The sequence below is a fragment of the Synchiropus splendidus genome, chromosome 1 (assembly GCF_027744825.2).
Source record: "Synchiropus splendidus isolate RoL2022-P1 chromosome 1, RoL_Sspl_1.0, whole genome shotgun sequence".
Taxonomy (NCBI): domain Eukaryota; kingdom Metazoa; phylum Chordata; class Actinopteri; order Syngnathiformes; family Callionymidae; genus Synchiropus; species Synchiropus splendidus.
This window is the reverse complement of record NC_071334.1, coordinates 33,215,402-33,239,971: the sequence shown is the minus strand read 5'-3', so window position 1 is coordinate 33,239,971 and position 24,570 is coordinate 33,215,402. Positions and strand designations below refer to the sequence as shown.

The following is a 24,570-nucleotide window of genomic DNA, read 5'->3' as shown; positions in this document are numbered from 1 at the left end:
CATCACAGAATAACATCCACTGTCTTTATATTACAATTTATTATTAATATTATGATAGTGCCGGTCCCAGGTCCCAGTGGCATGGAGCTGACTCCTCAGTCACCTGAAGAGACCTCAGCTCATCAAGGTCCTCTTGATTTCACTCAGGTCCCCTCCACCCCATCAAAGCCGAATTCGGCTATGAAGCTGGAGTTGGAGCAACAGAAAGGTAGTTACTGCTTGGATCAGAGTTATAGGGGATGACACTGTAATTCTAAACTATATTAATGTTACAGAGTTCATACATGATGCCACCCTTCTGCTGCTGGACCGCACATGTAGTCACCTTGGTCTCTACCACAAAAACAGGGTGGTTTTCTATAAAGAAATGGAAGACCTAACATAAGGCTACACCATCAGAAATTTAAAAAATCCAAAAAAGCTGGGATGACCACCTACAAACGGGCAAAGGACAGAGATACGAAAGAGGAAATGACACGCACTAAAGTAATATAGAAAGCTTCTGTCACCAACCTCCACTTGCTCTCTTGTTAGTCTGAAATGGCTCTTGAAGTCTGACGGACTGTATAAGGAGACTACGTCCTCCACAACAGAAATTACTTTTGCAACTGATTTGGGGAAGTTACGGAGAGTCCGTTACAACCTACTGAACCTACTAAACAGTGTTATCTTTAGAATGAAGGAAAATACTGTAAAGAAATATATAGGACACTTGTATATTTATTGTGCATTTCAAAATGTCGGGTAATTTGACTTGATGCAGGCAATTTCGGGCGCCTTCAATGTTTGCCATCTTGCCTTTTCTTGATTTGACAAAACTACTTACCTTCTCCGTGAGCGCACTCCGAATAAGAAGAGTTCCTTCGCCTCTAATTCGACAGCCAATAAATCCGCACAATTCTCCATCGCATTCATCGTAAAAACTACAATCTGACTACTACAAACCGAGATCCCCGGTAGTATTCACCCACTTCGTCATCATCTTGGCACCGCCCCGCGCAGCCGTGGCCTGGTCTCGCAAGCTCACGCCCATTGGTGCTGCGTCCGCCTGGCTGTGCCCGAACGCACCCAACATCTCCCTGGCGGGGTTCCAGACCTTACGGGTAGACCGGGAATTCAAGCGGAAAAGGAGGTGGGCTTGCTGTGTTTATTAACAAGTGGTGTAATCCCCGTAACATCACAGTTAAAAAACGGATATGTGACCCGGACCTTGAACCCCCTGAGATTTCACACACCATTGTAACGATTTACATCCCGCCAACCCGACCGCTCGTGACGTCAACCACTGTTCAGAAGTGGTCTGAGGAGGCCTACCTGACACGGCAAGGCTGCTTCGAGGTCACTGACTGGGACGTACTCTGTGAATCTTATGGAGATGACATCGACGGACTGACAGGGTGTATTACTGACTACATAAATTTCTGTGTGGACTCCTATGTCCCAACACTGTGAAATGTTTCCCTAACAACAAACCCTGAGTAACAAAGGACATTGAAACCATATTACACAGCAAAAAGAGGGCTTTCAGAGAAGGCAATGGATGAGCTGAGGATTATTCAGTGTGAGCTGAAATTGAAGATCAGGGAGGCCAAGGAAAGCTACAGGAGGAAGCTGGAATGCAAACTCCAGACAAACAATATGCAGGAGGTCTGGAGTGGCATGAAAACCATCACCGGCTACAGACCTAAGAGCAGCAAGGTCGTTGAGGGAGACAATAACAGAGCTAGTGAGTTGAATGTTGAATGTGAACACTGAGGCCCTTTACAAAAAAGGAAATAGTTGTCTCTACTTCTTGAGGAGGCTCAGGTCCTTCAATGTCTGCGGGACAATGCTGAGGATGTTTTGTGGATCAGTGCTGTCCAGTGCAATTCTGTTTGCTGTGGTTTTCTGGGGCAGCAAATGAATGGTGGCGGACACTAACAGACTCAACAAACTCATCCGCAAAGCTGGTGATGTGGTGGGGGTGAAACTGGACTCCTTAGAGACGGTGATGGAGAGAAGGATGCTCCTGAAAGTACTCAGCATCCTGGACAACATTACCCACCCTCTCCATCAGCTCCTGGTGCAATACAGAAGCACACAGACCAACAGATTGAGACTACCCATCTCAAAGACTGAGCGCCGCAGGATGTCCTTTCTTCCTGTGGAAATAAAAACGTACAATTCATCCCTGAAAAATGTACCGTGAAGGATTCTTTGGCACTTTTTACTGTTCATTCTGTCCTTGTATCTGCATTTTCTTGCACTTTGTTTATAAGATATAGCTTTTTGCACTTTATAATATTATTTCATTTTCATTTCACTGTTATATGTTGTGTATAGAGCATGTTACGAAGTGAATTTCCCTCGGGATTAATACACTTTTCTGATTCTGATTGATTCTCTCTCACGGCGCACTAGTGTGTCGCAGCACACCACTTGAAAAACACTGCAATAAGGGACAATCCATCTGCTCCTCAAAGTTGGGGCCGCAGGTCCTCCACAGTGTGTTACACTGACACAGGTTTATTGCCATCTCAGCACTTCACTCAAACATGCCTCAAGAAGGCACATGGTCGAGTTCAAACCATCATCATTGATTCAGCATTTCATATGATAAGACTTCAGGAAATGGTCAGTGTTTGCTGAATGGAAATTGACTTCATGCAAATGTGCCAAAGGTTTGATCTATATCTGTAATTCAACTGTTGTTGAATTGATCTGAAGTTGAGCTTTGGATAGGTGTGGTAGGCGAACTCTGAACACGACTGTTGGAGCACTGGTGACCACTCCTGGATTCTGTCCTTTGTTTGAAGTGGACTTTTGAACAAAGGTGTGAAACTGAGACGTCTCGAACCTTGAGGTGGGTTTGGGTTCATACTGGTGGTGTGGATCATTTCAGCAGCTGAGGAGACTGAAGTCACACACAGACACACAACATGGCTCGAACTGGAGTCGTTAAAACGCACACTTACATCTCTGTTAATCGTTTATAGGATGCCCTGCCTCCCTCACGGGGCGTGTTCCTCTGTCAGAGTGTGTTTCTGTGAGCTGGTTCAGAAGGAGCTGAGCTCATCTGGAAGATTCACCTGCAAACATGGACACACGTCTGCAGACCAGAGGAGAGCTGCTCACAGGTCAGTGACCTTCAGACTGGCTACACCACAGGGTGAATAGATGAATCAGGAGTGTGGTCCTGAAGTGAATGGATGAATCAGGAGTGTGGTCCTGAAGTGAATGGATGAATGAAAAGAGATTGACTCTCCACTGTTTATGGAAACTCGGCTCATAATGTGTCGACTGATTGATTCGAATGAAAGAATAAAGCGTTGAAAACAACAGGAAGTGAAGTCAAGTGAACAAAGTCAGTTCAGAGTTGAAGCTGCTCTCATCACAACACAATTAGAATTTATGACCCTCCTGACTGTAAAAACAGTTATAAACCTGGACTGTGGACAGGTGTGGGAGCAGCTGGTGACCTCTCACCCTGACTGGGTTGTGAACGGATGACACTTCGATTGAATGTTGGATCTTGGGACTGAAGCAGTAAAAAGTGTCACACAGACCAAACCAGAGAGTCTACGTCATGTGAATAACAGCAGCAGCTTGTTCTGCTCTCAGTCAGACTCAGTGAGTGAACACATGAATGTGGTTCTGATCACTGAAGAGAGTTTGGAGCATCTCCAAGATGGTGCTGTGAGTGAGGACACTTTATTAGAGCAGAAGGTTCCACAGCACAACTCAGTTCCACATGAACAAAGTGTGAGGTCTTTACACAAGTGTGTTGCTGTGACTGGAGAGGGAGGAGTTTGGATCTGATTCATGAAGGTTATTGAAGTGCAGCAGTCATGCTTCTCTGTTGTGAGGACTCCAGACTGACACACACATCTCAGGAGTTCAAGTGTGTGTGCTTCTCTGGCAGGACTTCAGGCTCCAGTCCCAATCAAACACCACAGAGATCAGATGTTTGATGTGAAGCCATGAATGTTCCCAGGCTCAGCATGAATGAGCTGAGACTGAGGTCAGTGAGGTCACAGAGAAGAAGCAGTGACTCTGATGAGCAGCAGGTTCTTCCATCGGCCATCAGACCCCACCATACTGACCTCCATGGAGAATGTTGACATCACATGTGGGGGACTCTTCTGTCCACGTCTTCTTTCTTCTCTCATGGCCTTGTTCTGGTGGTGGGATGCGAGACTTGGTTTATTTCAGATCAGCATCAGCATCTAGTTTTCAATGGTCAGCATCAAAGAAGTCAAAGTACTGACACATTAAATAGAGACTGGCGTTCCTCGAATCCATGACACAATATTACACACGAGCACATGACCATATTAGAATGCCAGATCACTGTAAGTGTTACATGATTTCACAAATCCAGGACGCTTGGCTGCGCCATCATGACTTGACATTACAAAAGATAGATGCTCCTGTTTCCTTTCTAAGGAGACCAGGTCTGACATACTTGAAAACTTGGCTGAAAATTCTTGTTTGTGCAAATGCGACTATTATTGTTAAACTGACTGAGTCCAGCACGGGTGGAACCCAGTTCATCATTACATTGGTGTTATGAAAACAGATCTTTACTAAATACTAGATACTTTAACTTAAGTGTTGCACATGATTGTAATGAGGTATATTAATTTATTCTCCAACATGTTCTTGTTGACAAGAAGCACCAGTGTTGACGATGTTGTGTTTGTGTGAAGGAGTGGACAGAAAGGAGCGAGCTCCTGCCTCTAAAGCCCCTCTGGGTGAGGACCATGACAGCCAGACCAGAGCAGCAGATCAGAGGTGAGCAGATCAGTTCTCTTGTCAGAGCTTCAAACACACAAAAAAATTCCACACTGCAACGTCTGTGTGTTCAGATCAAAGCCTCTCACATCAGACGCTGCTGGACGAGGACACGGACCTGGACTTGCTCCCTGCTCTCAGTCTCTGAAGTGCAAGAGACTGAGACAGAGCAGGAGCAACACTGAGAGGACATTTAGTGGTCAGATGGTTGAAGTGTTGATCAGAGTTGCGTCTCCATCAGGATCCATCAGGAGAAACCAGAGGAGTCTGTACTCAGCTTTCAGTCTCTGAAGAGTGACCAGTCCATGGAGCCTCCTCTTCTTTTCAAAGGAGGACAACTGTCTTCAGGACAGAGGTGAGCTGTGCAGTCCATATAATCAGCCATGAAAACCAGTGATCAGCAAACACAAATACATACTTTTTCACAGGTATTGGCTGATCATGACACTGTATATATTTAATGTACAGCATTGTACGCACAACAAAGTTCATCCAGCTTTGACTTCTTGACAAATGTTGTTGACTGGTGATAGTTTCATGCATACGGTTGCTTCCAATGTTCCACTAGATGTCCCTTCAAGCCTCTACAGTCATTCGACTAGAGCTGTGGCAGCGTCAGCAGTGACCCTTAGAGGGCTCTCTGCTGAGAACATCAGCAGCTGCGCTGCCAAGCAAGTCCCATTAGACATATGGTGGCTTTGCAACGGTACTCTGGCCTAGTACGGCACTTTAAGAGTCAGCCAAGACCTTCCAGCGAGTCCTTTAACTCACACTGCCGCAGCATCTGCAGCAACCCTGAGAGGTCTGTCAACCAAGGACCTTTGCAGTGCCCCCTCTCGGTCATTTGCAGACACTTTTACCACACATTCCTTGACATGATGTCAGAATCACTAGTGCTCAGCAGGTGAAACACTGCAGCCCTCTGCTGAGGCTCAACATGCAGGTTGCGGGCCCCAGGCTGCCGCTGTGCGTCATGGCCTCTGCCCGCTGGGGGTACATTTATCCACAAGCCTTCATTTGCTTTAAACAGTTAGTGAAGTCGATGCGATAGCAGAACATGCATCAAGTACAAACCCAACTCTGGTTCTACAAATGCATGCTACGGCCTCTCACCCAGATGCCCAGTTGACCTGCTTTCTCTGAATCAGTTGAACTAGGGATCATCAGATAAATATCAACGACAAAGCTTGCAGACGAGCCCCCAAATCATGTTATGTCCCCAGTCTAGGGGGAAGATGCACACAACATGATTGTCTCCATTCTCCAAGCACTCCAGCAGCAAAGAAGGGGAAATTTAACTCAAATGTATTCAATGCTGACACAGAGCAACCATTTCAATACAACACAAAACAAAAGTAAAAGATAGTCCCCAAATTAAATCAATGCCCCCTCCCTCTCAAGTCACAAATGGCTTGTGAAACTTAATGGATGCGAAGATGACTACTTTACATTACAAAGAGCGAACAAAAGTTCTTTACATACCACTAAACTCAGGTTTGTTTGAACTTAAATTGAGGGATTTAACATAAAACAAATTGCAAAGACAAAAAGGGACAAAACTAAATTCGGAGTACTAACATTGCCCAAGAAACCAACACACAAAAGAATAAGATCAGGCAACAGCAACAGGTACTTATAGATGTCTCCATTCTATCTGGGAGGCTGCACTCTGGCTCCAGCGAATCAGCCTCCATCCGGCCATGCCCACAACCACACTCTCAGTGAACTGGTGATGCCTCACGCAGCAGGCAGAAACCGCGTTGGAGCACTTTTTGCGTCTTTAGCAAGATATTTGTGAAAATTCTCACTCTCACTTCCGTGACAGTAGACATGAAGTGTTCAGAGCCACTCTAGATTGGAGCAGCTATAGTTTGCTCAGATAGTTTACTCATTAACCAATGGATCGCTTTGTTTGTCATGACAGACAACGGCAAAGAAAGCAGCCCATTGGTTGACAACACCCCACTGCAGACCAGAAAATACCCACTTAGTTAATCAACTAATGGGCTTCGACCTCATTCCCAACACACTTCACTGGACTCAAGAGCTGTCAATCAAAACGTGGCTTTTGCAAACCGCTGAAAAGTGATTCTAAACATCAAATGTCCAGTCCCGGTGCCGATGCTGTGCTCTGTGTAACGCCAGCATGGTTTTCAGCCTAAGAACCTCTCATGCGGCGTTCTGAATCTCAACAGCAGTGACAGCCGTTTGTTGGAGATGATCCAGGAACCGTTGATGATTTGGAACTGAATATGGACAATCACTCAATCAAACTGAGACAGGATAAACCTGGTGCTGCACCAAACTAAGAACTGTGAGGTGCACATGAGAGTCACGGAGTCTGGCTCTGAACACTGAGAGCCTTTTCACTGCCTCACTTTGATGTTCTTCGCAGAGAGGATCAGCAGCTCTCAGATGTCCTCAGTCTCCAGCGTGTCCAGCCTTATCAGACAGATCTGGACTCTACACTTCAGGTACGTTCAAGTGTTAGCTCCTCCTGCTAACTCCAGCAGCTGCTAACTCACCAGTCAGCTGCTTCTGCTGCTTCATGGAAGCTCTGAGTCCTGGACAACAAGACCTGTTTGTAGAAGAGTCTGGACTGAAGCTCTTCTTCGGCTCTGACTGATGCTGAAGATGTTGACTCTCTTGATATCATGTGACTGTGAGTCTGCTGAAACTGAGACCTCTTTTGTGACCAGACCACAACACAGTTCCAACAGCTCCGGGTTAGACTTGGACTAAGATCTGTCTCCCTTCAGGAGATTTGGGAGCAGGATTCTGGTAACGTCTGGAGGTCAGCAGGTTTTCTTTGCCATATGATGAGGTGACATGTTTGTGTTTCAGCTGTTTGAGATGACCGTCTTGACCCTGGTGAAGAAGGAGCTGAAAAGAGCCCAAAGGTTCCTCAGTCAGGATGACCAGAAGAACCTGGATGATAAGGAAGAGCGGGAGCTGACGTGCAGAGAAGCTCTCCTGCAGGTCTTCATGGACGTCCTGAGGAGCATGAAGGAGGAGAATCTAGCTGATGTTCTGTGGAGCAGTAAGATGATTTGAAACTTCAACCTGCTGAGTATCTACAAGTTTCATCTTCTAGAATCTTTTGATCATGTGACTTCTCTCTTCATTCAGGAAGTGGTGCTGGAGTGTGTGCAGGACGACTGAAGAGGAGCCAGCAGAAGAAGTTCCACAGTGTGTCTGAGGGGGTCGCTAAAGCAGGAACCTCTGCCCCTCTGAATCAGATCTACACAGAGCTCTACATCACTGAGGGGGGCACAGACCAGGTCAACCAGGAGCACGAGGTCCGACAGATTGAAGTAGCAACCAGGAAGCAGACCAGACCAGGAATTACCATCAGACTAGAAGACCTCTTTAAAGTCTCCACTGACACAGACCGACCACTCAGGAGCCTGCTGACAAAAGGCGTGGCTGGCATTGGGAAGACCCTCCTGACACAGAAGCTGACTCTGGACTGGGCTGAAGACAAAGCCCATCAGAACTTCCAGCTCCTGTTTCCTTTCACCTTCAGAGAGCTGAACCTGCTGAAAGAGAAGCAGTTGAGTTTGGTGGAACTTGTTCATCTCTTCTTTCCTGAAACCAAAGAAGCAGGACTCGGCTGCTTTGTAGGAGTCCAGGTTCTGTTCATCTTGGATGGTCTGGACGAGTGTCGACTCTCTCTGGACTTCAACAGTCGGGTTCTGACAGAAGCTACAGAGTCCACCTCAGTAAACGTCCTGCTGACCAACCTCATCAGGGGGAAGCTGCTGCCCTCAGCTCACCTCTGGATAACCACACGACCTGCAGCAGCCAATCAGATCCCTCCTGAGTGTGTGGACATGGTGACAGAGGTCAGGGGGTTCACTGACCTCCAGAAGGAGGAGTACTTCAGGAAGAGGTTCAGAGATGAGGAGCAGACCACCATCATCTCTCACATCAGGAGCTCACGAAGCCTCTACATCATGTGTCACATCCCCATCTTCTGCTGGATCACTGCCACAGTTCTGGAGGACATGTTGAAGAGCAGAGAGACCAGAGAGCTGCCCAAGACCCTGACTGAGATGTACATCCACTTCCTGGTGGTTCAGTCCAAAGTGACAAAGCTCAAGTACCATGGAGGAGCTGGGACAGACAGCGTTTGGGATCCTGAGAGCAGGAAGATGATGGAGTCTCTGGGAAAACTGGCTTTTGAGCAGCTGCTGAGAGGAAACTTGATCTTCTATGAATCAGACCTCACAGAGTGTGGCATCGACATCACAGCTGCTTCAGTTTATTCAGGAGTGTTGACTCAGATCTTTAGAGAGGAGAGAGGACTGTACCAGGACAAGGTCTTCTGCTTTATCCACCTGAGCGTCCAGGAGTTTCTGGCTGCTCTTCATGTCCACATGAAGTACTTCAACTCTGGAATCAACTTGCTCAACTCACAGAAAAAATCCTATATGTCAAGAATGTTAAAGAAACTTCATCCAGAACAGTTCTACCAGAGAGCAATAAATGCAGCTGTAGAAAGTCCAAATGGACATCTGGACTTGTTCCTGCGCTTCCTTCTGGGTCTTTCTCTGCAGACCAGCCAGAAACAGACAGGAAGTAGTTCCTGGACCCACCAGGACACAGCAGCGCTCATCAAGGAGAAGATAAGGGAGAAAGTGTCTCCAGAGAGAATCATCAATCTGTTCCACTGTCTGAGTGAAGTGAAGGACACTTCTCTGATGGAGGAGGTCCAACAGCAGCTGAGATCAGGATGTCTCTCCACTCTAAAACTGTCTCCTGCTCAATGGTCCACCCTGGCCTTCATCTTACTGTCCTCAGAGGAAGATCTGAGTGTGTTTGACCTGCAGAAATACTCTGCTTCAGAGGAGGTTCTTGAGAGGCTGCTGCCGGTGGTCCAAACTTCAAAGAAAATTCAGTAAGTGGATCAAACACTGAAACATCTCTGATGATCTGAACTAGGGCTGTTGCCATGTACCGGTTTTGACGATCCTCGCTATGTTAAAAAATTAATTTTCAGTGATGTGTAAACCAGGGGTTCTGAACCTTTTGGTCTTGGGGCCCATTCAAGTTAAAGAACTGATTAATTACTCTTGATTTCATTTGTGATCAATAACCATATTTAATCGACTTACACATAAACAAACCAAAACCCTGTGAAATGACATGAAACCACGTGATCATTGCAAAGATTTTTATTTGTCATCGAAAATTCCAACCAGCAGCAGAACCAGGTGCAAGTCATGTTCATCAAATTCACTAAAGAAAAAAAGAAAAAAAACACACTTGCAAAACTGCTAACTGTTGAGAAAATGAATACAATTCTGAATTAAATTAATATAATAAAACCATGTTTATATATCATACAATCAAAATGATATCTTTTATTTAAACTCCAAAGAAAATGCAGCCGCAAGGCGGGGCAAGACACTTTTCTTCTGACGCCGGTCCCAAGCCCACATAAATGCAGAGGGTTGTGTAAGGAAGGGCATCCGACGTAAAAACTCGCCAAACTAAAAGATTCGGATCAGACAAATGTATCTCAAACTTGACGGGTCAACCCAGCAGGGTGCTGATGGAAAATGGACTACTGTAGGTGGAAGATAGAAAAAGAGAGGGGGGAGGCCTTTCAATAGACAGATAGAGAGGAGGAAAGACAAGAGAATAGGCTTGAGAGTAGGGACTTTGAATGTGGGAACTATGACAGGGAAAGCGAGAGAGTTGGCTGACATGATGCAGAGGAGGAAGGTGGATATTCTATGTGTTCAGGAGACCAAGTGGAAAGGTAGCAAGGCTAGAAGCTTAGGAGCAGGGTTTAAACTGTTTTATCATGGTGTAGATGGCAAGAGGAATGGAGTGGGAGTCATCTTGAAGGAGGAGCTTGTCAGGAATATTCTAGAAGTGAAACAAGTCACGAGAATGAGATGAACTGCAGGAGAGTATTCCCAGAGCTGAGAGAGTGGTCATTGGGGCAGACTTCAATGGACATGTTGTTTGGGAGTAAGTTTGGTGTCCAGGATAGTAGGGCTGGGTATCGATTCTAATTTCAAGAATCGATTCGATTCCGATTCTCATGACTTAGAATCGATTATCACGATTCAATTCGATTCGATTCGATCCGATCCGATCTCGATTCAGGTTTTTCAGGATTTTCTGAGCTGTTGCCTTAATCACATGACAAGTTAACGTATTAATACTAGTATCATATTGACATTCAACAGGAAATTAATGAAGGATTCATAGTAAATGATAATAAAGATCCAGACTCAGAACGCCAGATGTGACTGCTCATGGGACTGGTGCATTATTAGAAGTATGACATTAAACATTCACCCAAAAGATGATGCTGTTTAATACTAATGCATTTTTATGTTATTATCAAAATGAAAAAAAGATATTCTCATCCACTAAAAATGTAAACAGAGTGCTGGTGACTGACTTCCCAGCAACCTGACGGTCATTGGTCAGTATGTGAACAGTTCTCTGTGGTCTGTATTACGTAGAAGAGGTCCCACTCCTCATCAATATAGTGAGTTGTCAGACTCGCGTAAGATTGCGAAGATGTCCACGCATCACTTGTAATGCCCACGCTGACTGCTGACTGAAGCTTACTTTTCACCTTTTCTTTTACTGACTGGAGCATGTTTGGGATAACAGACGTTTGCGAGAAACCGTAACATAGTGAGGCTCTGTTACTTTCATTAGCCGCCTGAAGCCCTCGTTCTCAACGACGGAAGACGGGCGCATATCTTTGCAAATGAAGCCCGCAATCGCTTCAGTTATTTTGACAGAGCGTGCAGAAGTACCCGCTAGTGGTAAAGTTCGCTCGAGTTTCATTTGTTGTGGCCCGGTGGATGGCTTGGATAGAAGCGCTGGGTGATGTCGCGTCACGTGACTCGTGAGGTGGGTCGTATTTCCGCTGCACTGCAACACTTCCAATAGCTCCATTAGGCATAACATGCTAATTGCTATGCTTTTGTCGAGCGCATTTTTGGTTTGGTCGCGTCTGAACGTTGCTAGTGTTGCCACTGTGAGGAGGCATGTTGTGTTGACTTTGGTGTTCCAGGTGCGCGCATGCGCACTTGACCCGGAGAATATGTGTTAAAACGTAAATTAATTAATCCGATCTTTGGACCTACGAATCGATTTTATGGAATTGATGTACGAATCGATTCAGAATCGGAAAATCGATTTTTTTGAATACAGCACTACAGGATAGGAACACTGAAGGTCAGATGGTTGTGGACTTTGCGAAAAGGATGGAAATGGCTGTGGTCAATAGTGTCTCCCAGAAGAGAGAGGAGCATAGGGTGATTGACAGAAGTGGAGGAAGGAGCACACAGGTGGATTACATCTTGTGTAGACAAAGTGACTTGAAGGAGATTAGTGATTGTAAAGTAGTAGTGGGTGAGAGTGTGAGTGTGAATAAATAATAAAACAAACATAAAGACATAATAATATATTCAACTAAGCATGAGTAAAAAGAACCATCTGAACAGTATTTACAGTGAATTCACCTAAGAAAGGCTATTACACCGAAAGAGTTATTCAATGTAATAGCTGAAAGAGTTATTGCACATAAGTCCAGGGACACTAGCCGACACTCAGAGGGGGGAGTTGTACAGTTTGATGGCCACAGGTAGGAAAGATTTCCTATGGCGCTCTGTGCTGCATCATGGTGCAATCAGTCTGGTGCTGAAAGAACTATGTTGCTTAATTATGACATAATGGAGTGGGTTATACACGCAGTCCAGGTGTCCATCACTTTGTAAAGCATTCTCCTCTCTGACAGCCTCACTCCTACAACGTCTGCGGCCCTGCGGATCAGTTTGTTCAGTCTGTTGCCGTCCGCTACCCTCAGCATGCTACCCCAACATACCACAGCATAGCACTGGCCACCACAGACTCATAGGACATTCTGAGCAGGGTCCTACAGATATTGAAGGACCTGAGCTGCCTTAAAAAATCCTGTAGAGGGCATCAGTGTTCTTCTTCCAGTTGAGTTTGTTATTTATGATTACACCCAGACATTTGTCGTCCTCGACAGTGTCAACAATGACACCCTGAATGACAACCGAGGTGACAGGCACCTTGGTCTTCCTCATGTCCACAACCAGTTCTTTAGTCTATGTCACATTCATCTGTAGATGATTGAAAGGTCTCAGTGCAGTAGCTGAAGTCTGTGGTGTAGAGGGTGAAGAAAAAGGGACAAGAACAGTCCCTTGTGGGGCCCCGGTGTTACTGACTATGTTGTCAGACACCGCTTTGCAAACACACACTGTGGTCTTCCCATCAGGTAGTCCATAATCCAGGATACAGGAGAGAAGTCCACCTGCATTGCTGTCATCTTCTCACCCTGTGGAGCCGGACAGATGGTGTTAAAAGCACTTGAAAAATCAAAGAAAGTGACTCTCATGGTGCAGATAGGTGATGGCATCCTCAACTTCAAGTATGTGCTGGTAGACAAATTGTAGGTGGTCTAGATGTGGTTCCACCCAGCGTCGGAGCTAGTCCAAGACAAATCTCTCCAGAGTCTTCATTATGTGGGAAGTCAGAGCCACTAGCCTGTTGTCCTTTGAGCCAGCAGGACACAGGCTTTTCAGTACCTGAACAAGGCAAGTCAAGCTCAGACTCAAGCTGAAGATGTACTGCAGGACTCCACTGAGATAGGTAGCACAGACTTTTAGCACCCTTGGACTGACACCATCAGGTCTCGCAGCATTGCCTGCATGAATCTTTCCCAGTTAACTTTGAAGAGCTAATGAATGAGGAAAATGAAAGAGAACAAAGACTAAGAGACATAGCAAAGATTAGTAAGGCTGAACAGAGAAGGGCATTGAAGAGGATGAAGAGTGGAAAGGCAGTGGGTCCTGATGACATTTAACAAGGTCTTTGAGAGTGGGAGGCTTCCTGTGGAATGGAGGAGAAGTGTGCTGGTGCACATCTTCAAGAACAAGTGAGGTGTCCCGTGTTGTGGCAACTATCGAGGGCTAAAGTAGATGAGCCATACGATGACGTTGCGGGAAAGAGTGGTGGAAACTAGACTAAGGGCAGAAGTTAGCAAATGTAAGCAACAGTTTGGCTCATGCCAAAACAGAGTACCACAGATGCAGTTTTTGCTTTGAGGATGTTCATGGAGAAGTACAGAGAAGGTCAGAAGGAGCTCCATTGTGTCTTTGTGGAGTTGGAGAAAGTGTACGACAGAGTGCCAAGAGAAGAGTAGAGGTATTGTATGAGGAAGTGTGGAGTGGCAGAGAAGTATGTTGGAGTGGTGCAAGACATGTATCCCAGGTGTGAGACAATGGTGAGGTGTGCTGGAGGTGTAACAGAGGAGTTCAAGGTGGAGGTGGGACTGCACCAAGGCCCAGCTCTGAGCCCTTCTTGTTTGCCATGGTGATGGACAGGTTGACAGATGAGGTTGGACAAGAAGCCCGTTGGACCATGATCTTTGCTGATGACATTGTGATCTGTGGTGAGAGCATGGAGCAAGTGGACGATAAGCTAGAGAGGTGGAGGTTTGCCTTAGAAAGGAGAGGAATGAAGGTTAGCTGCAGTAAGACGGAATACATGTGTGTGAATGTGAGGGAGCCAAGTGGTAAGGTGAAGTTACAGGATGTAGAGATAAAGAAGGTGGGGGATTTGAAGAACTTAGACTCAACTGTCCAGGACAATGGAGGGTGTGAGAAAGAGGTGAAGAAGGTGGTGCAGGCAGGATGGAATCATTGGAGAAAAGTGTCAGGTGTGATGTGTGGCAAGAGGGTGTCGGCAAGGATGAAAGGGAAAGTGTACAGAACGATGGTCAGGCCAGCAATGTTGTATGGTTTGGAAACAGTGGCACCGAGGAAAAGACAGGAGGCAGAGCTGGAGGTAGCTGAGATGAAGATGCTGAGGTTCTCTCTGGGAGTGACCAGGATGGATAAGATCAGGATCTAGTATATCAGAGGGACAGCACATGTCAGGTGTTTAGGAGACAAAGTCAGAGAGGCTAGATTGAGATAGTTTGGACCTGTACAGAGGAGAGATAGCGAGTACAATGGTAGGAAGATGTTGAGGTTGGAACTGCCAGGCAGAAGGTGGAGAGGAAGGCCAAAGAGGAGATTGATAGAGGCGGTGAAGGAGGACATGAGGTCTGTAGGTTTGAGAGAAGAGGAAGCAGAGGACAGGGTGAGATGGAGGAGGATGATCTGCTGTGGCCACCCCTGAAGGGAGAAGCCCAAAGTAAAAAGAAGATGTACGTAAAGTGTACATGAAAGTCATCACCTTAAAATGTTATGGTGAGACATTGGCGCACTGTGTTCCACTCCAAAACAATGCTGAGCTAATGTACCTTTGAAAGGAGGGAAATCCAACATCGGCAGCCTGAAGATTTTGGAGAGCTGTATGAGCTGGGAAAGTTACTGTTCCAGTCAGGTCCTCATTTTTAAACCTCAGTGATGACAGCATTAGAGTGGAGAGGCTATTCTTTCCTTTGGGAACTGGAGAGGAAACAGACGACATCAAGTTCAAGATGAATTTCAATGACTGCAGCAGCGTTTTTTACATTTTGCTCCATGTTGTGTTAATATTGTTAGCGTGACGTGTTTTGCCCATGATAATTGTCAAGCCCAAATGTGATATGGTTACAGCCCTAATGTGAACTGAACATGAATGTTTGATTTCCATCTTCATTTTATTCAGCCTGAGCTACTGTGGACTGTCAGAGAGAAGTGGTTCCCTTCTGTCCTCGGTCCTCAGCTCTCCGTCCTCTAGTCTGACTCAACTGGACCTCATTGGCAATGACTTGAAGGATCCAGGAGTGGAGCTGCTGTCTGCTGGACTGAAGAGTCCACACTGTCACCTGGAGACTCTCAGGTCAGAACACGTTGATCAATATTTATTTATCATTATTATAAATTAATTTTCTGATTTTTTTAAAGAAATTATCCTGCTTCACACATTCCTCCAGTGGATTTATGGATTGATATTGAAGATATTGTTCATGGCAATGTTCATCAACTTCAATACAATAATCACCTCTGTAGCTCATGTTCATAATATTGGAGCAGAATCACACAGTTTTTCACCTGAGCTCTTTTCTCTGTTGTGTCCACTTTGTTTGACTTTGAAATGTTTTGTCATCATCTCCGTGTTTCTTTTCTCTTGTTGCTCTTTTGACCAATGATACAAGAGACAAACACTGGCCTCACAACAGCCCCAGTGTTTCAGACATGCTTCATAAAGTTCATTCTGATTAATATAAAAGTGCTTCAAATATTCCAACAATAATGTGATGATGAGCTTCTGAGTCCAATGTGTCCTCAAATCAAGTCTTGTCATAATAGAGGTCTGGAAAAAAAGTCTCACTTGTTGATGACTCTCGTCTCTTTCACAGCCTGAGCAACTGTGGACTGTCAGAGAGAAGTGGTTCCCTTCTGTCCTCAGTCCTCAGCTCTCCGTCCTCTAGTCTGACTCAACTGGACCTGAGTATCAACAAGGACCTGAAGGATCCAGGAGTGGAGCTGCTGTCTGCTGGACTGAAGAGTCCACACTGTCACCTGGAGACTCTCAGGTCAGAACATGTTAATCAATATTTATTTATCTTGATTTCTATGAAACAAATTAATTTTCTGATTTTTTTTTCAAGAAATTGTCCTGTTATCTGTCTTTTTGAAACAATATGGACTTTTTGGTGGATATTTTCTATCCATCAAATAGATTGATGTGTTTCATGTTGCTGAGAAAACACTTGGTTTTCTCTTCTTGTCCAGGTTTTTACTACTTTACTACAGTTTGACATTGTTTCTCTCAAGTCTCCATTTCTGCTTCACACATTCCTCCGCTGGATTTATGGATTGATATTGAATATATTGAAGATTTAAGATGCGTTACTTTGTCATCGGCACTTTCAACACAGGGTCTGCGATGCAATGAAAAGCTTGAGATGAGGAGAACTGTTGACTTGCAGAGAACACAAAGTAGTAGGAACATGCAATGCTAGTGCAGGATAGATAAAAAGGTGGTAAATAGATGAAAATAACAAGAAAAATAAAATTAAAACCTTCTTGCACATCAGTGAGGTGGATTACAGATCCAAGTAAGCATATCAAATATCACCCAGAGTGGTAAAAGCAGGTCTAGAGTTCAGAAGTCTGACAGCTTGGGGGTCGTAGCTCTTTTTGAGTCTCTTGGTCGGTGCAGGCAGAAAGAGGGCAGCAGAAAGAAAAGTCTCTTTGCCGGGTGTGTATTGTCCTCGGTGATGCTGCTAGCTCTGCGCAGACCCCTGCTGTGATATATGTCCTGGATGCAGGGGAGACTGCTGCCCGTCATCTCCTCTGTCGATCGCACTGCCCTCTGCAGTGCTTTGCGGCTCTGGGCAGTGCAGTTCCCGCAGCACACTGTGATGCAGCTCCTCAGCAGGCTCTCTATGTGCATCTGTAGAAGCTGGCGAGGATGTTGCTGTTCATGCCAAACTTCCTCAGCCTCCTCAGGAAGCAGAGTTTCTATCTGGCTTTCTTCTCCACTTTGTCAGTGTGTAGTGTCCAGGACAAGTGGTCAGTGATGTGCACGCCCAGAAATTTGAAGCTGCTGACCTGCTCCACCTAGGTGATGTTGATGTGGACGGGGGGATACTGGCCTGCCCACTGTGGCCTGAAGTCCACCATCATCTCTTTGGTTTTGCTGACGTTAAGAGAGAGGCTCTTCTCCTGAGGGAGTAGAGGAGTCGGCACAGCCCTGGGCAGTGCCAGTGCTGAGGACCAGGGAGGAGGAAAGGGGATGAGCAATTCTCAGCGCCTGGGGTCTGTTGGACAGGAAGTCCCATATGCAGCAGCAGATGGGACTTCACCAGGCCCATGGGCTATGGGCCAATAGTCATGAGGACGGGATGGGGGTCTGAGGGATGGGGACCATGATGGACGTCTTGAAGATGGTGCTCACTGTAGACTGGCTCAGGAACAGACTGAAGATGTCTGTAAACACCCCGGCGAGTGGATTAGCACAGGCTCTCAGCACCTGGCCGCGGATGCTGTCAGGGCATGGAGCTTTGCAGGGGTTTACCTTCTTGAGCGCCTGTCATACTGTGGCTGTGTCCATGCAGAGCACAGCGTCCTCGCTGCCCATGTGTGGTGTTGTGGCAGGCGTGGTGTTGTCAGCATCAAACCGTCCGTAAATGTTGCGCTGGACACTTCCACTGGCCTTCTCCTCCCCCTGTAGTCCGTGATGCAGCCAAGAAACTGTTGAGGACAATGTTCATCTTTTCCAATACAATAATCATCTCTGCAGCTCATGTTCATCATATTGGAGCAGAATCACACAGTTTTTCATCGGAGCTCCTTTCTCTGTTGTGTCCACTTTGTTTGACTTCGAAACGTTTTGTCATCATCTCCATGTTTCTTTTCTCTTGTTGCTTTTTTGACCAATAATAGAAGCCAAAAACACTGGCCTCACAACAGCCCCAGTGTTGCAGACATGTTTGATCAAGTTGATTCTAAATAATATAAAAGTGCTTCAAATATTTCAGCAATAATGTGATGATCTTCTGAATAGAAAGAGTCCAGTGTGTCCTCACATCAAGTCTTTAAAGTTTTATCAAAATAGAGGACTGAAAAAAAGTCTCACTTGTTGATGACTCTCGTCTCTTTCACAGCCTGAGCTACTGTGGACTGTCAGAGAGAAGTGGTTCCCTTCTGACCTCAGTCCTCAGCTCTCCATCCTCTACTCTGACTCAACTGGACCTGAGTCAGAACTACACTCTGAAGGATCCAGGAGTGGAGCTGCTGTCTGCTGGACTGAAGAGTCCACACTGTCACCTGGAGACTCTCAGGTCAGAACATGTTGATCAATATTTATTGATCAGGAAACACATTAAGAGACACTTTTAGCACGTTTTCTGATGTTACAGTTCCATTTCTAGATTTCACTTCATCTCCAGCTCACAAATTCACTTCCTCTTTGTGTTCTCATTTTCTGTCAAACAGACAAGTTTTCTGATTTTTCAACAGAAATTATCTGCTTTTCTCAGGCCTTTTTGAAACAATATGGGCTTTTTAGTGGCTATTTCTTGTCCATCTTATTGATTGATGTGTTCCATATTGCTAAGAAAACACTTCTCTCTTCTTGGTCAGGTGTTTTCTACTTTACTACAGTTCTTACACTTTGTTTCTCTAAAGTCTTCATATCTGGTTCAAACATTCCTCCAGTGGATTTATGGATTGATATTGAAGATATTGTTCACGGCAATGTTCATCAACTTCAATACAATAATCACCTCTGTAGCTCATGTTCATAATAATGGAGCAGAATCACACTGTTTTTTTCATCAGAGCTCCTTTCTCTGTTGTGTCCACTTCGTTTGACTTTGAATTGTTTTGTCTTCATCTCTGTGTTTCTTTTCTCTTGTTGCTCTTTTGACAAATAATACGAGAGACAAACACTGGCCTCACAACAGCCCCAGTGTTTCAGACATGCTTCATAAAGTTGATTCAAATATTCCAACAATAATGTGATGATGATCTTCTGAGTGGAAAGAGTCCAATATGTCATTAAATCAAGTCTTGTCAAAATAGAGGTCTGGAAAAAAAGTCTCACTTGTTGATGACTCTCGTCTCTTTCACAGCCTGAGCAACTGTGGACTGTCAGAGAGAAGTGGTTCCCTTCTGACCTCAGTCCTCAGCTCTCCGTCCTCTACTCTGACTCAACTGGACCTGAGCTGGAATGACGACCTGAAGGATCCAGGAGTGGAGCTGCTGTCTGCTGGACTGAAGAGTCCACACTGTCACCTGGAGACTCTCAGGTCAGAAGATGTTGATCAATATTTATTTATCTTGATTTCTATGAAACAAATTAATTGTCTGATTTTTTTAAAGAAATTGTCCTTTTTTCTGTCTTTTTGAAACAATTTGGACTTTTTAGTGGATATTTTCCATCCATCAAATAGATTGATGTGTTTCATGTTGCTGAGAAAACACTTGGTTTTCTCTTCTTCTCCAGGCGTTTACTACTTTACTACAGTTTGACATTGTTTCTCTGAAGTCTCCATTTCTGCTTCACACATTCCTCCAGTGGATTTATGGATTGATATTGAAGATATTGTTCATGGCAATGTTCATCAACTTCAATACAATAATCACCTCTGTAGCTCATGTTCATAATATTGGAGCAGAATCACACTGTTTTTCATCAGAGCTCCTTTCTCTGTTGTGTCCACTTTGTTTGACTTTGAAATGTTTTGTCATTATCTCCGTGTTTCTTTTCTCTTGTTGCTCTTTTGACCAATGATACAAGAGACAAACACTGGCCTCACAACAGCCCCAGTGTTTCAGACATGCTTCATAAAGTTCATTCTGATTAATATAAAAGTGCTTCAAATATTCCAACAATAATGTGATGATGATCTTCTGAGTGGAAAGAGTCCAATGTGTCCTCAAATCAAGTCTTGTCAAAATAGAGGTCTGGAAAAAAAGTCTCACTTGTTGATGACTCTCGTCTCTTTCACAGCCTGAGAGGGTGTGGACTGTCAGAGAGAAGTGGTTCCCTTCTGTCCTCAGTCCTCAGCTCTCCGTCCTCTACTCTGACTCAACTGGACCTGAGTCAGAACTACACTCTGAAGGATCCAGGAGTGGAGCTGCTGTCTGCTGGACTGAAGAGTCCACACTGTCACCTGGAGACTCTCAGGTCAGAACATGTTAATCAATATTTATTTATCTTGATTTCTATGAAACAAATTAATTTTCTGATTTTTTTTTCAAGTAATTGTCCTGTTATCTGTCTTTTTGAAACAATATGGACTTTTTGGTGGATATTTTCTATCCATCAAATAGATTGATGTGTTTCATGTTGCTGAGAAAACACTTGGTTTTCTCTTCTTGTCCAGGTTTTTACTACTTTACTACAGTTTGACATTGTTTCTCTCAAGTCTCCATTTCTGCTTCACACATTCCTCCGCTGGATTTATGGATTGATATTGAATATATTGAAGATTTAAGATGCGTTACTTTGTCATCGGCACTTTCAACACAGGGTCTGCGATGCAATGAAAAGCTTGAGATGAGGAGAACTGTTGACTTGCAGAGAACACAAAGTAGTAGGAACATGCAATGCTAGTGCAGGATAGATAAAAAGGTGGTAAATAGATGAAAATAACAAGAAAAATAAAATTAAAACCTTCTTGCACATCAGTGAGGTGGATTACAGATCCAAGTAAGCATATCAAATATCACCCAGAGTGGTAAAAGCAGGTCTAGAGTTCAGAAGTCTGACAGCTTGGGGGTCGTAGCTCTTTTTGAGTCTCTTGGTCGGTGCAGGCAGAAAGAGGGCAGCAGAAAGAAAAGTCTCTTTGCCGGGTGTGTATTGTCCTCGGTGATGCTGCTAGCTCTGCGCAGACCCCTGCTGTGATATATGTCCTGGATGCAGGGGAGTCTGCTGCCCGTCATCTCCTCTGTCAATGGCACTGCCCTCTGCAGTGCTTTGCGGCTCTGGGCAGTGCAGTTCCCGCAGCACACTGTGATGCAGCTCCTCAGCAGGCTCTCTATGTGCATCTGTAGAAGCTGGCGAGGATGTTGCTGTTCATGCCAAACTTCCTCAGCCTCCTCAGGAAGCAGAGTTTCTATCTGGCTTTCTTCTCCACTTTGTCAGTGTGTAGTGTCCAGGACAAGTGGTCAGTGATGTGCACGCCCAGAAATTTGAAGCTGCTGACCTGCTCCACCTAGGTGATGTTGATGTGGACGGGGGGATACTGGCCTGCCCACTGTGGCCTGAAGTCCACCATCATCTCTTTGGTTTTGCTGACGTTAAGAGAGAGGCTCTTCTCCTGAGGGAGTAGAGGAGTCGGCACAGCCCTGGGCAGTGCCAGTGCTGAGGACCAGGGAGGAGGAAAGGGGATGAGCAATTCTCAGCGCCTGGGGTCTGTTGGACAGGAAGTCCCATATGCAGCAGCAGATGGGACTTCACCAGGCCCATGGGCTATGGGCCAATAGTCATGAGGACGGGATGGGGGTCTGAGGGATGGGGACCATGATGGACGTCTTGAAGATGGTGCTCACTGTAGACTGGCTCAGGAACAGACTGAAGATGTCTGTAAACACCCCGGCGAGTGGATTAGCACAGGCTCTCAGCACCTGGCCGCGGATGCTGTCAGGGCATGGAGCTTTGCAGGGGTTTACCTTCTTGAGCGCCTGTCATACTGTGGCTGTGTCCATGCAGAGCACAGCGTCCTCGCTGCCCATGTGTGGTGTTGTGGCAGGCGTGGTGTTGTCAGCATCAAACCGTCCGTAAATGTTGCGCTGGACACTTCCACTGGCCTTCTCCTCCCCCTGTAGTCCGTGATGCAGCCGAGAAACTGTAGAGGACAATGTTCATCTGTTCCAATATAATTATCATCTCTGTAGCTCATGTTCATAATATTGGAGCAGAATCACACTGTTTTTCATCGGAGCGCCTTTCTCTGTTGTGTCCACTTTGTTTGACTTCGATACGTTTTGTCATCATCTCCATGTTTCTTTTCTCTTGTTGCTTTTTTGACCAATAATAGAAGCCAAAAGACATGTTTGATCAAGTTGATTCTAAATAATATAAAAGTGCTTCAAATATTTCAACAATAATGTGATGATCTTCTGAATAGAAAGAGTCCAGTGTGTCCTCACATCAAGTCTTTAAAGTTTTATCAAAATAGAGGACTGAAAAAAAGTCTCACTTGTTGATGACTCTCGTCTCTTTCACAGCCTGAGCTACTGTGGACTGTCAGAGAGAAGTGGTTCCCTTCTGACCTCAGTCCTCAGCTCACCGTCCTCTAGTCTGACTCAACTGGACCTGAGTCAGAACTACACTCTGAAGGATCCAGGAGTGGAGCTGCTGTCTACTGGACTGAAGAGTCCACACTGTCACCTGGAGACTCTCAGGTCAGAACACGTCATCTGTCCAGCTTCATAACTGAAATGTCTCCACACCCAACAAGACATTGTTGGGCATTTGCTGTATTATTCAGCATTATGTTCATGTTTCTACAATGTTGATTTTGTTTCTTTGTCTGTGTCTTCATTGTGTTTAATTTTGTCTCCAACGTTTGTACGCTGCTGTAACAACAAACATTTCCCCATTGTGGGAAGGATAAACACAGGAAACTGCCCTTCAGACATCTTGAATCTCTGGGTCAATGAAAGAGCTCGAAATCTTCACACAATAAAGTGATGGTTGCTGTTGTGCAGCTTCTCAGTTCTCCTGGAAGTGTTCTGGGGTTGATCCACTGAACACACATCACCAACAATTTAATTGTTCACACTCGTGGAAGACTTGTCAGAAGAGTGAAATTAACAGCAGAGAACATGTGGACCTCAGCCTCCAGCTCCAAAGAGAAGAGTCCAGTCAACACAATGACCTCCACACATGCAAGAGAATCTTCAGTCACTTCCACCACATGATAAACACAAGAACCCTGAGACTCTCAGGAGACAAGCAGGCGATGATCTGAGCACCTTCATGACTGTTGTCCTGTCTAGTAGTGAGTTTCAAGTGTGATCATCAAGGAGAGGAAGATTCACCAGTATAAGCTGCTGCATGTCTACCACAATGATCTTCTGAATGGAAAGAATTCAGTGGGTCCTCACATCAGGCCTTTAAAGTCTTGTCAAAATGGAGGATTAAAAAAGTCTTACATGTTGATGACACTCGTCTCTTTCACAGCCTGAGCTACTGTGGACTGTCAGAGAGAAGTGGTTCCCTTCTGTCCTCAGTCCTCAGCTCTCCGTCCTCTAGTCTGACTCAACTGGACCTGAGTATCAACAAGGACCTGAAGGATCCAGGAGTGGAGCTGCTGTCTGCTGGACTGAAGAATCCTCACTGTCACCTAGAGACCCTCAGGTCAGAACACATCATCTCCTCCCTTCAGTTCTGCTCCACAACTAGACAGTTCTTCTGCTCTCATGGTTTTCTAAAACACTGTTTCTCCTACAGTCTGAGACAGTGTAAGATCTCAGAGAGAGCGTGTGCTTCTCTGGCCTCAGCTCTGACCTCTAACCCCTCCCATCTGAGAGAGCTGGACCTGAGCTACAATAATCCAGGAGGAGCAGGACTGGAGCTGCTGTCTGCTGGACTGCAGAGTCCAGACTGGAGGCTGGAGACCCTCAGGTATGGACAGAGCAGCAGAACCGACAGAGCTCCAAAGAGCTTCAGACTGAACATGTGATCCAGTAGCAGACAGAGAGGATGTGGGTGTGTAACGCTGCTCAGACTCTTCATCTGAACTGAGCACATGAATCCAAACACATGACCTGTTCTCCTGCTGGACACCAGCGGAAGGAGACAGTAGATACTGCGCAGCTCTTTAGAGATCCACCTTTGTTGTCATCAACACAGTCATGAAAGAGCCGTCCACTTGGCAGCAGGAGACAATAGTCCTGAAGCATCTGAAGTCACACGGATCTGCTCTCATCCTTCTCTCTCTTTCTTCCTCCAGGCTAGACAACTGTGGACCCAGGTGGTTATAGATCTGACCTGAAGAAGTGTGAGTGAGTGTTTGATCCATGAGAACTGCTGTACTCAGCTTCTATTTGAGCATCTGTGTGTTGCGCACCCGGATCGTCACCATGGCGTTGTGATGTTTAAATAAATGTCTGTAATACGGAAGAGACCAGGTCAAGTTGTCGTCCACGCTTGGTGCAACCACTTCGCTGACATTTATTTATCTGGCAAGGATTGGCTCAAAGCGGCCCGCACTGTCGCCTCTCCCTTGTGGCGGATCTGTGCAGTTTCACGTCACTGTCTTGTCCCTGCAAGTTCCCCTGACCCACAATACTGCTGTTCTTGCTGAAATGAAGTACATAAGCATGAACCACAATAAACAAA

General features: G+C 45.4%; 1 protein-coding gene across 1 annotated transcript; it reads left to right on the top strand.

The window, feature by feature from the left end:
- Positions 1–1,536: 1,536 nt before the first annotated feature.
- Positions 1,537–24,469, top strand: LOC128760229 (NACHT, LRR and PYD domains-containing protein 12-like). The gene is made up of 15 exons (XM_053867441.1): positions 1,537–1,726; positions 4,689–4,773; positions 5,015–5,128; positions 7,169–7,247; positions 7,618–7,800; positions 7,935–9,673; positions 15,433–15,606; positions 16,127–16,218; positions 18,430–18,556; positions 19,349–19,525; positions 20,230–20,406; positions 22,452–22,628; positions 23,410–23,586; positions 23,680–23,853; positions 24,182–24,469. Exons 1-15 carry the CDS (start codon positions 1,537–1,539, stop codon positions 24,210–24,212), a joined length of 3,696 nt encoding a protein of 1,231 aa, XP_053723416.1. The 3' UTR covers positions 24,213–24,469.
- The last annotated feature ends 101 nt before the right edge of the window (positions 24,470–24,570 follow it).

Bases quoted from the DNA above. Each gene is read 5' to 3' on its own strand.
- LOC128760229 (XM_053867441.1), top strand. From the start codon at position 1,537: ATGGATGAGCTGAGGATTATTCAGTGTGAGCTGAAATTGAAGATCAGG. The intron at 4,774-5,014 runs GTGAGCAGATCA...CGTCTCCATCAG, and splicing joins ACCAGAGCAGCAGATCAGAG to GATCCATCAGGAGAAACCAG. The intron at 20,407-22,451 runs GTCAGAACATGT...TCTCTTTCACAG, and splicing joins TGTCACCTGGAGACTCTCAG to CCTGAGCTACTGTGGACTGT.